Here is a 16,716-nt window from a genome sequence, read left to right as displayed (position 1 = left end):
ATACGTCTGGTTTTTAAGAGGACTGTCAGATGCTCCAGTGGCCATTCCCCTCCTAGAAACGGTCTGCTGCAGGGAGCCACGCCGGCTGACACTGCCTGGTTAAAGACAGCTGGACTCTAACTGTGGAAGTAGGAGCCGATGCTTTCTTACCTCCAGATCTAGCGTGCTGGTGAAGAAGGAAGAAGACCTACCATTTTTTCTGTGTCCACTTTGAGAGAGATGGAGAGGTCCAAAACTCCTCTTAAAACAGAGAGCCTCAGGTTTTGCTCTCTGCCAAAATATGTCATATTTGACTAGATGCAATTCCCACCACTAATTACTCAGTCACAGCATTTTAATTGGATTTTTTTGTTTACAGTAAAGTTATTGCTTCCAATAACTTCATTGTTTATACTGTGCAGTGGCTCAGACACTGTAAGTAGCATTGCTACAGGGATTTATTACTACAGGCAGAGCTTCAAGCTAACAGAGCTATACAGTTCCTGATACCTCATTTAAGGTACTCAGTCCATCCTATGTTATCTCCATTCGCTCTGCATGGGGCACTTCTTAGAATACTTTGCTCCTTTTTCCCAAGACTCAGAGGAATTTGAATTTGCTGAACAATACAAAAAAGGGGATGAAATGCTTATGTTTGACAACCACTAAAGAGACACATTTGCCAGGAAGGAAAGCTCAGCACTTTTTTTTTTTTTTAAATACTTATTTAAAGGTTTTTTTTTAAAGCATTTTTCTGTGTCTCAGCCTGTTTAGGCCTCTGGAAGCCTCTGGGTAGCTCCCATATGCAAAACTCCCACTGCAGCTGCTGCTGCAGAGACATATACATACATATTGTAACATTTCCATTCTACATTTGATAAATGAACAGTAAATTTCTCAGTCTTGCCTGGAAATTACTAGAGTTCTTCGCCATTTGACAGCAAGGGCAAGACTGCCTATGATGCCTAGTTTTATGATCACAAACTGTCTTCAAAACTATGAAGTTCATCCTCCACAAGTCTATGACTTAACATATCCCTTAGCTGCACTCCCACAACTGTGTGTGAGCTTGAAGCATGGCTATTTGTAGTCACAGCAACAGGCCTTTTAGTTAAAGGGTGGATTTAGTTTCCATCGGGTACCAAGTACCCAAGATGCTTGTTCAGTATATCAAATAAGCTTAAAAAAAACCCATACTGCAGGAACATACAAATGTAACAATTCAATAATGCAATGCACGATGACTGTGACTCCCTAAGGTACACGATGTACTGGCTTTTCTTTGACATCCAAATTACCTGTGGCACTCATCTCTTCATATGGGACTGCTCTCAACCACTCCTCTCTGCTGCATAATCTCTGCACTTTCACCCAGAGATACTAACTCACATGATCCATATGTTTCTTTAGTGAAAGGAAACATGCAACTCCAGCTGCATGAACTGAAGTGAACCAGATTTTAAAGTATCAACTGGTTTTAGACTGAAACCTCTAATCTATAATCCAACAAGTCCTACTAGTTTACAATGAAGAATGGATGGAAAAGGTTAAAAACACAAAACTGAGAAAGGGGCATCAAAGGTGGATGCAAAACAATTACCTCAAACTTCACTGAGCCGTTTTGTGCAGTGTCAAATGCGTTAAAGAGATAATGTGCATACATGCTAGCATCTGAAAAACACAAAGGGCACCGATCGGTACAACAGTTCATTAGACACTAATGGCTCCAAACAACAGTCATGATCTTATTTTCCTTTTGTATAAAAACCAACCTTGTAGTGTCGCTAGATATTCTACAAACCAGTAAATGTTAACATCCACACCTTCCCTTAAAACAGTCTTGAAATATAAAAGCTTTTATTACAACACAAACAATTTGGATTATGGAGCTGTACTTGAAAGAATGAGCAAAAAAAACCAAAATATCCAAGAGTCTCTGTGGCAAATGGAGTACTAGCTCTGGTGGAAAATTCAGCAAAAGCACCAAAGAGGGATTGCAGCACGTGTGCTTCCTTCCTCTACCTTTTTGCTCTGTGTGAGTTACAGCAGAGATCCCCAGGGATTGTCCACCTTCAGAAGGGTCTAGTTCCAGTAACTTGAGTTTGGCCCATGACTGTTAAAGAGCAATCTGATCCGAGGCATATTTCTGTCATTTTGAATCCTAAACTGATAGTTTTAGAAAATCTTTTCTATTGAGAACAGTTTCTATGGTCATGTGAAGGATTGCCTTTAACTGAGAAAAAACAGCAATGGTATGCAGAAAAAAAAAAAAAAAATCATATAGGTGTATGACCTTAAGACCTTCACTGGCCTGCTCTCTTCTCTGGAGGCAATTCACACTGCTCTCCGTATTGCTAGAGCCCAGCTTTTCAAGATGAAAGCAACTGACATTAAATTCCCTTAATTATTGCACTGCTATTGTAGCAACCATGCACTTTGTCATCTCTTCTAGTCTTTGTCTCTAGCACATAGCTGTAGTCAAGCCTGAATCTCCATACTCAGCGTACGGGTATTCAGGTGAAGCCTGGTGCCTTGTGCTACGCAGGCAGACAGGCAGAATGACCCAGCATCTCTTCACTCTGATCGCTATGAAATGATTAAATATTTTCACATTATTCAAATCCAGGAAAGTGCAACAGTGTGCAGAAAAATCAAATATTTAAGTTACTGTCATCCATAAGGATAGAATACCCTGGACTGTAATAATAATAACATAAAAAAGAAAGTCATTTCTGAGAGGAATCTGAAATAAAATTGCTCCAGAAGAGAACGTAGGAGCTCTATGCAACAAAAATATCATAAGCCTGGGATGACACTGCACAAAGTTTTTATAATTCAGAGCTACTTTACTACCTCTGGGATGTACAAGTTTATCTGTGCAGATAGCCATAAAAATGAAAAAATCTCTGAGGACTCTGAAATCTCACAATTCATCATGCTAAGGTTATACAAACCGTTTGGAAACCAAATGAAAAAAAACAGTGTAAAACACGAAATCACATTTGCTGTTAAACTAATTTATTATTAAGCATGGTTGTACTACCATCATCATTGACCAAGGGAGAATCACATTTCAAGGGAATGGGACACAAAGGAAAAAAAAAAAAAAAAAGACAAGTCTTTTTCAACCTCAGTAGAGGGGAAAAAAGTTATCTATCTAAGAAAAGATGAAGTTTCTGTGCCTGTTTGTTTTTCACACGTGGGAAGGAAGGAGTCATCTTAGGTGTGTCACTTCAAGGAGTTAATGCAGTTACTTGGGATAACTGGAGTTCCATGGACTTACTGGAACTCAAGTTGAAAACACAAAACACATCCAGAAGTACATTAAGATTATAAATACTTAATTTTTTGCATATTTGTTAACAAAATTAAATTGACTAGTTGCTTCTTATAACAAAACCAAAAGCAACCACAAAAGGAAATCATCAAGTCCATACTGAAATCTAATGTAAACTTTTTATAGGTGTACATGTTTGAGGTCATGTGCATTGTAAAACATAAGCATAAGGTGTTTTATCCTGACATTTAGTTGAAAACCCACTTGTTAATGAACTTAAAGTAAATACACATGCACACATATACTCTTGCAGAAACTTCAGTCATAATTCCACAATGAGTGCATTCTGCAGCTACTACAGAGTAGAATGTCTTTGGAAAGCCTCAAATACTAAATCTTTTACTAAAAAGCCACTTAAACCCATGAATCATTTCTTTCAAGTCGAGAACAGTATACCCACAGAACATATCCACTTAGAAGAACATAGAGATTCTTGCTGTTTTTAAAAGGCAAGAAAAAATAGTATTTGAGAGGTTTAATACAATACTTTAATATTCCAATACATGAGACTGTCTTAATCACACAAACACCAAAAATGATTGTTTCAGGCAGCTATGAGTTCGCACCTCAATGAAGAACTGTTTAAAAATTTTAGGGCAGTTTTGATTAGTTTGCAGGCCAAAACGAGGCCTGAGACTCTTCTGTGCTAGATAGTACACGCACAGCAGTCCAACAGCAGGGAAGCAGAGACACGAGGGGAAGGGATTTAGCTTTCTGCCATCCAGAAAGTCAGTACAAACAAACAAACAAAAAAGCATCAATCCCCAGTTTGTATTTTGGACTTGGAGAATAAAGAACTGACAGCTAGAGGCAATCTTGAATGTGTGTTTGCCTATATTCTTGTGAAATAACTATCCAAAGGGCCCAACTTAATTTTATTATCTTGACGTTTGTGTTTCTGTTTAAGATACTACAAAGCTTAAGCTCAATTCACATTTCTTGCATAAATTATCTGAAGTAGTTTTGCAGCCAGCTGGCAGTAACAAATGTTAGGGCATGCTTCAATAAACCTGACAGACGTAAAACACTCTACTTACCTCCATGAGGAAAAAACTGTGCATAGATCTGTTTGAATGTTTCTTCATTAACAACCCCACTAGGACATTCCTGTTGGAAAACCAAAAAAAAAAAAAAAATCAAGAAAAAACCCTCCACCTCTGCAAAGGTTCATTTGCAAAACTCTACAAGCCCAAAGAGAGCAATTAAACAAATCACATTCCTGTTCTCACAGTGCTCTGGATGCGCAGGCTGTGCAGCTAAAGAAATTAAAATAATTCAGCCTGCAATTTCATCTTAAGTATCTCATAGACTTGGTTCACCATTATTATCATTTGTAACAGTGTTTTCAGCAGTGTTTAATCACTGTTTTGTAGGACAACCTAGAAATGCAGCTCATGCCTTCTGTCATCTGAAGCTTTCATCTAATAATTACAAATAATGTTAGTGCCAGCTAACACTTCCCTGTCCAATGCCTTCACATATATGAATTCATTAATCCTCAGCAGAAGAGTGTAGCCAGATGCCTGAACAGCAGCTACATGAAGGCTAACAGTACATACTATACTAGTAAATCCTTACAAACAAGCATTAGTATTAGGCTGAAAAATAATAGATCACTTTTAACCTGTTTATCTGCTCAGTCTTCTGTAAACTTCTAAGCAGCCAGACCGTGCCCATGCAAATTTTCTAACCTGGTAACCTACAGGATTATTTTATTTCTAAGCTTTGGTACTGGAATGTAAGGCATTTCATATCACTTCTGGCAGCTTTGAATAAGGGGGAACACTTTGGAAAAGGCTGGCAGATTTTCTGCCCTGAACTTCCTCACCTACTAACTAACTAGCCCCACGGGGCAGCGCTCAGGAAGGGAAAAGACAAGCCCTGCCTGGAGGGCTCACGCTTGCTCTGCTACAGCCAAGCAAAATCCAAGCCACCATGGTTAGTTTGGGTAGGAGGTGCTGCCTGGGCTCGTTTGCAGAGTCCGGACAGCACCCATGAAAAGGGAGACAGGGCAGGTATGAGGAGCTGGGTCCCCAGGTGCTTCACCCTGAAAATGATACCAGAACTGACGTTCTTAGATCTTACCCAGAAGGATGCAGGGCCACAGGCAATGGAAGAGACAGGTGAAAAATAGCAGAAGAATGGTCTCCATTTTCTGAATCCTGTTTCCTTCCTCTCAACTCTTTATTTTTTAAACTTAAATTACTTGGACAATTGAAGTGAAATTCAAGAGTAAATTTAGCTTGACTATGGTGCTTTACTACTCCTCCACAAACTCAGTGCTGTTATAATGTTTTTATGTATCACAGAGAGCCTCAGGCAGTGCTATCTGACTATGTGAAGTTTTCAGTTGTAAAAATTTCCCAGTTGATGAGATTCTTCCTCACAGATTTGCCTATCAACCAATTTTGAAAACAAAACAGAGAAAAGTAATAAAATAATCATGGCACTAATCCTTTTTCACAGAATTGTATCTTTGGAACCTAACTACTACTACCACCTTGCCTGACAGCCCTGAATTCCTGTATGGAGAAAGCACGACCAAACAGTTGATCCCAATGCTTTTTCTACCTGCCACTTGTGATTTTGTAGATCTTCTCTTTGTCATCTCTTTTCCAGGCTGAAGCATCCCACTCTGAGAAGCACAGGAGGCACTGACCATCCTTTGACCACCCTTCCTCTGCATTTTTCCATTTCCACCGTACCTTTGAAGCAGCAGCACAGGACTGCAAGCCACATTCAAGATGCAGTACACCATTAATTCGTCCTGCAGTGTAATGCCCTAATAAATCCCAATTTGAGTTATTGGAGAAATGAGATGGAAAATGTTTATCGGATCTTTTCAATAAGGGCAAGGCTAATCCAGTCTATTGGCTAACCCTGGCTAGTTTTCAGGCAGTGTATATTTTCCTCGTGGACCTTCTAAAGTAATGAAAATTCATTTAAGAGTTCATTCTTCTACACTAACAGATCTAGGAGGGCCACACCTCTGTGCAGGCTGAGATGTTGTGGTGGCACAAGCAAGCTTAGGGATAAACAGAAATGGGTTTTAAAGAGCACACAGCTGCACAGACTTTACATCCAAACAGACTACTGCCTCATTACGCTACCTGGAACATGCACGCTACATGGGCTGCTGCTGTTGGGGTGGAAACTCCCCTAATCTCCATATAATTCTGTGCTTGGCCTGGATTTCATTAAAAAGTGGGCTTGGGAGTGTGTGTCATGGTCCTAGGTAGGTTTGAAAAGCCGGACAGATGCGAGTGCTGTTGTAGTTAATACTGGCAGCTTGGAGTTGCCATAGATGCATATACTCGCTGTGTGTCACACCGCACTGTGCAGATCCAAGACAGACAAACGCTTATTCTGGTAGCATTACAGGCTGTTGAATTTGAGATGAGTAAACTCAGGAAGTCTAAGAAAATCCCTTTGAATTGGTGACACAGAAAGCTGGAAGAAGATTCAAGTCTGTGACTTATTTATTGATGAGTTCTTTAGATAGTTTTTAAGAACCAAAAGGACTTTGACAGGAAATTCTTCCATGAAAAGCCTATAAACGGAAAAAGGCTTTTTTCAAAGCCTCTGATCTGCCAGCATCACCGGCTGCTGATGTGCATTCATTAACCATGGAAAAGGACAGAACAAACACAAGAAATCACTTTATTCTGTGCAAGTCAAAAGGAGAGTAAGGAGGGGCACTTCAGGTGACATCAGAGGCAATTCTTTAATCACATACCTATTCACTATTGAAATTAGGGTGATTAGATCTGAGTTCCTTCCTCCAATGCAGAAGAAATCCTGCTGTCTTCTACCGGCTATTTGGGTAGAAAACCATCAGTGATTTGGGACAGATTTGAGCTATGTAAAGGATAATTTGTTGCTTGGAAAGCCCTGACATTGTCTTTCACTCTTTGTCTTCGTGTTCTGACAACTATCCTTCCCTTGATTAGGTTTAAGTGGCCCAACTAAAACCTAAATCTAGCACCGTGGTCTTGACCTTGCTGGGGCCACCCCTTTTCCAGCATTAGTGTTCAGGGCTTGTTCAAAGCAAGGAGGTGAAAAGACCAACGGGACTATCTAAAGCCAGTGGCTGCAGGACCAGACCTTGGCTTTCCATTTACAGACAAAACTAACAAAACTTTCTAATTCTGTATGGCAGAACTCCTGGATAGATGAGTATCTTCAAAACATTCCAAAGCTCCTAATAAAACAGCCACTGCCCAGTTGCTTTGTCATGAGAAAAGTGGTTACTTCTTCATTTGTTCGTGCCATTTCTAATATGCTAGAAATCATTAAAAATGAATAATAGAAGGTAATAACTACCATAAAAGTATTCTCCCAAAATTCATATTTCCTAAAACTTGTCATTTAATGTATATTGAATAAATAACCTGGTATTTATTCATATATATCTGAACCATAGATCAGACCAAGTACTCTATCAACAGCTCTTCTTGGGTAGAAATTTTCTCCTTGGTCACTGGAGTGCTGCTGCTCCAAGACCCACACTAGGCCTTAGCAGAACTACTCAAAACCGGAGTATTTGACCAAGTCATCATTCTTTTTAAAACCAAGCCTACTAAAGCACCTAGGCATCCTTTCCAGCATAGTGCTACTGGCCGGATACATGAAGTGAGGATGTATCACTTTCATCTTCATAAATACAACTATTATATTCACTAGGAACCATCACTTCACATGCTTAAAGGCAGTTTATAAATGTAGGGATTGATCATTTTTCCTCTGTACTTTCCCCAATTGCAGTCCCCTGGACCTCTTCCACGCTGTATTAATAGCCTGTGCTTACTAAGAGCCCCAGCCCACCACTAGCAACTCTGAGACCGAAGTTTAAGTCTGCAAAGGGCGGGCACAGAGGAGAGGCTGCTGCTGCAGGCGCTCTCCTCGCAGACGCAAGGTCTTCTGCAGCAGTTTTGGCCATTGGGCTTGATTAAATTTTCTGAATTTCCACATGATTCTTATTGCTTCTGATGCTCCATCTGGAAGCCAAATGAAAGTCTGCATCAACCTCCAGGAGCGCTGGGGAGAGGCAGCGCTGACATTGGTCAGTCTGTTTAGCCCTCTATAACTGGATTGCTTTCAGACACATATGCTAGTACCAATTAATTTGCACTTAATTGATCACAATTTTGTCTTTATAAGAGTGAAATAATGCTCAAGAGGCCTCATTAGTGCTACAGTACTACTTAATTCAGCTAACTCGAAAGAAATCTCTCTTGTGGAAAGGAGCAGATAAACTTAGTGTCAGTTTAAATTCTGCTGAAGATAACAAAGGTTTACTCATTTAAGAAAAATTTCCTGGCAGTATGAAAAAGCACTGTCCTTCTACATAGCACTTGTAAGGCCTTCCTCCGATGGCAGGGGGATAGATTTCAGGTAAACACCTCTCATTTAACTTGGGAATTCTTTTAAAATGTCTAACAAGAACAGTGAACATTTTTTTGCACTGTTACCAAGCACAGAAACAACCCCTCATTTTCAAAAAGCTATCAAGCATTTGAAATGACAGCATGAGTCATGCATTTGAATCTATCCTCTCAGACTGCTTGTAAAATTTTAAGCCACAAAGGAGCTGAATCCACACTAAAAAAGTTTCACTTGCTGTTCTTTCTTCTGCTGGAATCAGAAATTAACTTCATTGATTGCTTTCAAAGATGTGTGATGTGGATAAGCAGGGATTAGCAGCAGAACTGAAGTGGGGCTAAACATAATCTGCCCATCAGACTGTTCTCAACTAACTTGGCCAGCACATGAAAAGGAGTACTCAGGGGGTCACATTTTGCTAAACTAGAGGTATTATTTAGCTGATGAGAGAGAGACTCTAATGTAGTCTCCTGCAGGATCCACAATCCAGATTTGCATCTCTAAGCATTCACACATCACACATATTTTGTTGCTCTTAAACGCTCTCTACATTCTCTCAGTTTGAAGATTATGAAAGTATCAGAACGTTTCTATGTTGCTCCTACTGCTTGCTTTCCTCCAAAAACCTGATTTATTACAGATGATTCCATCTCATACTACATTCCATTACAGACTTGCTAAAATATTCACACTAAGGCAAGGTAATAAGGTCTCCTACAGCCTGTAAATTACTTGGGTTGTCTATTTCCTTATTTAGTATTAGAAAACTATCCCTTGCAGATAACAATCATTTCCCCTAACAGCACAAAATCCCCCAAATTGAGCAAAAAAAATCCCAATCCTTTCAAATCTATGCACTCAATACCAAAGAATGTAAGTCATTAGAAACACCATCTAAAGAGGAGGTATTGAATTGAATTACTGAGCTCAAACCTCTATCACTGTTAGTTGCTTCACTAGTCATCACTTTACCAATTTCAATCTTAAAATTAGTTTACTGTTCTTCTCCCTCCCATTCCATAACTGTTCCCCAAATTTTACTCCTCTGGGGAGTGGAAACTTTCTTCTAATTCCAGTCTATGCCTATTTGTGGCCATGTTGTTCCCATGCCAGTATTACCTTTTAGCTCCAGCAATTCTCTCTCCTGCTATATTCATAGGCAGGAGGTATTACATTTCAATTTGCTAAGCTAAACCAAGGCAAGATCCACCAAAGGCTCTGCTGTTTTTTTGCCATCTCTGTTACCTTGCTTTTACAGAACCACAGCCAAATAAATGAGCCCAAACACTTTGTGTTAATCTGGCTCCAGTCTGACAGCAGCTAACTCCACAGTGCAAAATATAGACTATTCTGCATAATGCAGAAGGCACTTTGGAGTCTGAGTTAGCTGCTAAGATGAAAGTGAACTTTTGGTCCTGGCATCAAGAGATGTTGGAGGACAGCACCCTTTAACAACTGGAAAAGAAAGCTAAAGGCAGACAGAGGAGGCACATTAGGCCAGGTAGCAAAGACACTGGCATGGTTACCATGCTCTGCTTCTCTGGAGCAGCAAAGGATCTGAATTTAGTGGAAGCTTCCATCAACCTGGTGCAGAAACACCAGACCTGACCAGTGACACACTGGGAAGAGACTGGGAAGGTTTGGAGGAAGCAGGGAAACATTTCAGAGACGAAGGAAGAACAGGACTAGAAGTACTAAGAATTAGGACCCTGGCCAGCCAGGGCACTAGCCCAGAGGCCACCTCAGGCTGAGTTGGGTCAAACACCATCCATGTTCATGAACATCAAACCCTCGGCTCCTGTGACTGCAGAGCCTCATTCATTCTGTGTCCATTACAAGTGCCTGTAAACGGCTCTGTGTTTATCCAGGTGTTGCCTCATGATTAAACGGGACCTGTGCAACCACTGAGAGTAAGCAGTAAGTACAAGCCAGAGAGAAGAAAATTACTAAATTCCCACAGGGATTTTGAATCTCCAGATGGCACTGTAACATCATCCCAAAAAGCAGACGGTTCAGTACAATAGCAAATATGGTAACAGCTGAGGCAGCTCGCCTGCTGTGCATAATTACTCATCCCATTGAAACCATGATTTACAGGCTACGAATGCTAAAGCTGCCCTTTCGTTTCAATTTAAACCTTAGATATTAAAGCTTCATGCATATTGTGTGCATAGCAGCTGGAGAGAAACAGACTGCTTTGTCCTAACAACCTGATACAAAACAAGATCTTGCCAGCACTGCCAATTAATACCAAAACCTTCAGTGAGATCTTTGGAAAGGATTTAGGTCACAAGTTAAATGTGCTTGTCTATCATTCTTGCCCTGGGAGATAATGCCTCTGTACTGCAAAGCAATAGCAAAATTCCAAAGGTTAAGGGGTAAATGTCGTACCTGCCGAGAGAGCTGCAAGGCTGCCTCTCTGTTTTGCACTGCAGCTGCTGGCACAGCCAGCTCCTCCTCTCAACGTGGACAGTGAGTGCTCTCCCACAGAGGATTCCCACCAAACACAGCAATACAGAAGGCATTTCAGAGTTCTTAGCAAAACACAGCAGTTAAGAACTCTTAGTCTTCCACTGTAGGCGGTCATGTCATATTATACTGTACATTAACCTGTCAAGCTCTGTCTCAAAAGCCATACGATTTCTTGCTGACTGCTCAAAGCATGAACAGATTTCAGAATATCAATCTTCAGCAGTTAGAAAACCTCACATATGAAATGATCTCCTATCTGCAGCAAAGGCTGTACAAATACAACACATGCAACAAACAGAAAAATATACAAAGTTGAGCTGTGTCTTGGTCTGCTTAGGGGAGTGGTGGAATAAAGGATGAAACCACTAGACTCCTTGGAGAAGTCAAGCATACACTGGAGATGTGATTCAGTCAAATTTAAAGAATCTGTCAAAAAGAAAGGCCCTTCCCACTGTCTAGCAGGTTTCCCTCAACACTACCTGTATTTAAGGTAGCCCAGCTTTATTTTAGCAATTTTTTACCTAATAGATTTGACTTTCTCTTCCCAAGAAATTTCAGCTACTGTGAAAATAGCTGAAATGCTGGAGCTGTCCCTGCAAGACAACTTAAAATCCACACTGTGATTATTGAGCTAGCTCGATACTGATCTATTAATCATCATAAAAACATCAGCTGGCATGAAACACCTGGGTGACTAAAGCTAGACCCTCAGGCGACCAAGTAATGAGAGTATTCATTCTTCAAGGTCCATAAAACATCTGCTCCATGTAGCCTCAAATTTCCCTATCTGTTTCTATTTATTATGATGAGTCCCTAAGAGGCAGCAGCAGGTGACCTCGAAGCTGAGGCTCCCGGAGCTGCAGACTCCCTGCTATCAGGTAGAACATGGCTGGAACTGCAGCTCACAGAGACCAGCACGGTGCTGCTCTGTGCACGCAGTCACGCCAGCCGGCGCCTCTCCTGCTTTCACCTGTATCTGTAGCCTCCCTCTCCTCTCTTCAGTCTTGACACCTGTTTACTTTTGATTTCTTTTTCACTCCTGCCACTTCAGCCTTAGTCCTTACTTATGCAGGACCTTATATTCCTCATGTGCTCTAATAACATCTTACTATAAGAGCAAGATTTCTCCAGCTAGAAAAAGGATTAAAAAAAACCATCCTGGGCAGCTAATCACAAACGGTACTGCTCATATTTGAACATGAGGAACTGACAGCGAGAATTACACAAGTAGCCATAAAAACATGTTCAGGTTATCCTGAAGTATTGGCACAGTTGAAGAAATTGCAATGTGCTTACAGGTATTTGGGGAACAAATTTAATGAGAATATTATGTGGTGAATATTGATCCAAACCCAGTTTTAGGCAGATTACGGTGTCATAAATATTAGATGGAGAGGCAGATTGTGCTCATTTTGCTGTGGTAGGGGAGATCTAGCACAAAACTACTAATGTTTAACAGGGGAATGATACAAAATGCAGCTGAGCAGTTGAGGATGGTGGGGACGTACATACTAGACGCGGTTCACTGCGGTATTGTTCTTACATTTTTAAATCCTCTGTAAAGCACTTGAAGTTCTCTTTTAGTGAAATTGGTTTGTGCTTCAAGTTGTTCCAGTCCTTCAGGTCTATGACACACTGTAGTCATTTCTAATTCATCTTCAATTTTATCTGAAAGAGAAGACAGGGAAATATTTATTTTGGTTGTTACTTTTGCTCTATTAACATGATGGATAGAATGGACTGGATTTCAAAAGCAACAGAGAAAAAAGAAACCATCAGCAGAACTGATCTGTATAACTGTTTTCAGCCTCTTGAAAGCTAAATAAAAACCGTATGAGTAAAGCAATAGCTCACATTTCTTACTGGGCTGCCAATTAGCTCCCCATTCACAAAGCCGAAACTGGTGGTGAGAACAGAAGGGCAGGCAGCAGATATGTTGCTCCAAAAGGCAACACCAGTTACTTCTTACCTAAATATTGAAACAGCATGGCGGGATAGGCCTTTCAAAGTACTAGCTTTAAAGAAAGCTGTGCAAATATAAGAGTGCAGACATGCTTAAGCATATTAGACAAAGACATTATACTGAGGGTAAACAGTGAGGGAAACTTTTCTGTGTGCTAACCAAAAAGCTTGTACAGAGATGCTAAAGGTCACTTTAATCCTCGGAGAAATTAAAATTTCGTCCATGGATGCTGAACCTGGAATGAATCCAGCCTGCATTTGCATGGACTTTTGGGGGAAACAGCTAAGAAGCTAAAAACACTTATGCGCATTTTATACAAGAGAATGTTCTCCCACAGGGAAAAAAATACTTGAGACATATCACATCTTGTTTTACCATAATCTCACCTCTTTTCTGATGCATGTTTTTACCTGTCAAGCCCATCTCCCCAGCAGCATAGGTAATGCCCACATATATACAGATGCTTAGTGTATGTCACAGTTTGAAATTCTCTAAACTTCAAGGACCAGATGCAAGTTTCAGGTGACATGAAAATCTCACCTACATCTGAAAGTTGCTCATCTTAAAAGCTAACATTCCTCTTATTATCAAAAGTGCACAATTTATGCCCTGTAAAAATGTTTTAGGTTATCAGGCTCAAGTATAATATAATAATTGAGGCTGAAAGACAAGAAACATACAAGGAAATGGAGTCACTGACTAGAAGACAGATAAGAATTCAGAGCAGACTGGCTCAGTGAAAGAACAGACTAGACTAAAGCTGTATTTTCATAAATTAATTAATTTTGTATGTATGTATGACTGTTATTAAGGAAGGACACACATCAGTAAGTGACAGTGAATAATTAACATAGGTTTATTGTTTCAGTATTAAGAAATCAGCTTGAAATACTGGTGAATTTAGCCATCTTCCAATCCACTGTGTCTGAAGCTTCACAGCCAGCATTTGTGGGGCTTGAACAGTGAAAATACATATCTAAATACTGTGCTCAATGTCCATTGCACAGCAAGGGAATAAAGGTGAGAGACTGTAATAGCATGGGACAGGAAGACAGTATCACAACCATTTATGATGAAAAAAAAAAAAAAAAAAAATTACTGCACACTGGCAAGTGGCCAGAAGCAGCCTGAAGGACACACCTTTTCCACACAAAGGAAAAACAAAGAGTCTAGAAATTATAGCTCCTGTTAGAAAAAGGATGGAAAAGGGTGTCTGCTACAAGAAAAAGAACATACAATGTGAAGTAAGGGGGAAAAGCCATTTTCTTTGAAAGAGAACACGTGCCACAAAATGAAGAAATGCAGAAAAACCTGTTGAGAGAGAAAAAAGAGGGGAAGAAATTCCTTAAAAGGAGGGAAGGAGAATGAGTAGTTGAAAAAAGGAGAGGGAATCCATTTAGAAGGGAGCCACAGTAGGGAGATCCATCGCTAATCCATACATTGTACAGGAGATATCGTTTTGTTTACCTTTGATTAAGTTACCTAAAACACTACAAAATGCACATAACCCCAGACTCCCCTCCTGCATTTCCGTGCTGTCCCCCAATGCAATAAGCAATTTACACATGACCTTGACAGTCATTTCATAGTTCCACAGGAAGCCATACACTTGTGCTGTGCAGTATGTAAGCAAATTAGGCTCTGAGCCATTCTCTGCTCTGTGACCAGTTAAACGTGCCCAGCTTTTCACTGACATTTCCTATTGACTGAGTCACTCTACAGTTCTTTACAACTTCAGTCAATGTAAAATGAAAGTGTAGAATACTGGCCATCTAATCTTTACATCCTATAATATAATTCAGAGAGGGAAAAATAAATAAATCTATGCAACCTCAGGTAAGTGGTGAGGCTGATGAGGGAAGCCAGCCTATTGGATTGCTCTCATACTTAGTTTAATTTACACTCCTGCAATGTGGAGGTTCACATGGTTTCTACAGAGGCAGGAAAGATTCAAATGACAAAAGTTACACTCTTTGTAAAAGCATTTTGATCTGACTAATTTTTTGGTAGGTATTCTATTTGCTATATACTTTCCGCACTTCCTTCTTAAGCAACCAGTTTTCTAAAACACTTATTGGAATTTGTGTGAGTATTCTAAAAACCAAATAATTGAAGAAAAAGGTCTCACTCATGGAAAACTTGCTCTATAGCTCCATAATAGCTTTAAACAAAACCTGCAGAATTACAGCTCAAAACCTGTAGTTCTTTGGCTCATCCAGATGTCCTTTATATAATCATGCCCAAAATTAGGGTCTTGGAAATACTTTTTCAAAATATTCTTGAATAAACTACTACTTGGTGAACATTGTAATTTAATAATGATATATTGTCTTTTGACAATACTGGCTCATTCAGTGAATCATTATTTCAAGAGAGTGCAATTCATCTACAGCTTGTCCTGCAAGAATAGTTTTGTCCAACAATCAGTTCATGAGCTTTGGTCCCACAGGGCAGATATTTGTATGTTAAAAATAAACCAGATTACTGTTGTAAATTTGATTCCGTTTCCCATGCTGAGAAAGGTGGCTCTTTTCTTTGTAACAAGCTGCGGAAAGGAAATTATGAAAAATTCATCCCTTTCAAAGGGACACTATTTTTACCTTCTGATCTCTATTCCAGAACCAGCATTAATCTCTGCATCTGAAGAGGATCTGATGGTTCCCTGTGGGTTAATCCTTTCATCTGCTTCCTCTTCCTTTCCCAAGGGAAAGATTTTGAAACTTAAAGAAAAACTTGTGAAGCTTTAGGTGTGGCCAAGGGTGGGTACTCAAAGTTATACCAGACCAACATTTTTTCCAGTAAACACACTCTGAAAATGGTAGAAATTGTTCCTTCAGTGGAACATGGCCCGATGCAACAGTGCAGTCCTGGGCATTCCTTGAAGCCTCACCACATAAAATAAATACAAGAAAGACTTATAAGGTCATTTTGACTATTACTTGCCAACAAAGAGCTATTCCCCATTGTGTTTCATGATAATATGTTTTAAAAGGTAAAATTCATTTTAGGATTAACTACTTCACATTAATAGGCCTCGCAGATCAAACATTCTCTCCTTGTGTTCATCAGTTATTTACATTTGAACTTTTCTCAGTTGTCACCCCATATTCACAGATTCCCCCTCAGCAGCACCCCTGCGCGCCCTCCGGCCTCCCCGGCCGCGGCGGGCCCAGCACAGGCCCCGGAGCCGGAGACCTACGGACACAAACGGCTCTTCCGGGCAAAACAATCGTTTCCAACTCAGTAGTCCCCACCTCCTAGAAAGGCTTTTTTTGTCATTATTTGTTTCCTTTCAGTGTTTTCTCTTAAATCAGCTCCTTTAAACCTTTTCCTTCCATTCTCTGACGCCCTATAAATTAACCACAGTAACCTCTGGCAAAAAAGGAGATTGTCACTTCCTCATCTGCCCTTGCCTTTTGCCATGTATATTGTATTTCCTCTTATTTACATTTTCATTATCACACTGGCTCAGTTCCTCCCAGCTCTTCAGGGATATCACTGTATGAAATATGAGCCCTTGCATTTATAAACACTGCAATTTTATTAAAATGAAACTCACTTTATGGTGGCGAGTGCAAGCAAA

At 40.0% G+C, this 16,716-nt stretch overlaps 1 protein-coding gene across 10 annotated transcripts in view; it reads right to left on the bottom strand.

Annotated features, from left to right (window-relative positions):
- KCNIP1 (potassium voltage-gated channel interacting protein 1) overlaps window positions 1–16,716 on the bottom strand; it is a 445,272-nt gene that overhangs the window by 9,445 nt on the left and 419,111 nt on the right. For 9 of the 10 annotated variants that reach the window (XM_032992700.2, XM_032992708.2, XM_032992707.2 and 6 more), the window contains 3 exons: window positions 12,714–12,838; window positions 4,354–4,423; window positions 1,580–1,650 (listed from right to left, as the gene is read on the bottom strand). In XM_032992700.2, the coding sequence (XP_032848591.1) occupies window positions 1,580–1,650; window positions 4,354–4,423; window positions 12,714–12,838 (266 nt within the window). Of the gene's footprint in view, window positions 1–1,579; window positions 1,651–4,353; window positions 4,424–12,713; window positions 12,839–16,458; window positions 16,465–16,716 lie in introns of all 10 variants that reach the window. The other variant, XM_042790114.1, reaches the window with a different exon arrangement.

The sequence above is a fragment of the Tyto alba genome, unplaced genomic scaffold (assembly GCF_018691265.1).
Source record: "Tyto alba isolate M040663 unplaced genomic scaffold, T.alba_DEE_v4.0 Super-Scaffold_17, whole genome shotgun sequence".
In the NCBI taxonomy this organism is placed as follows: Eukaryota; Metazoa; Chordata; class Aves; order Strigiformes; family Tytonidae; genus Tyto; species Tyto alba.
This window is presented reverse-complemented; position numbering and strand designations above follow the sequence as displayed.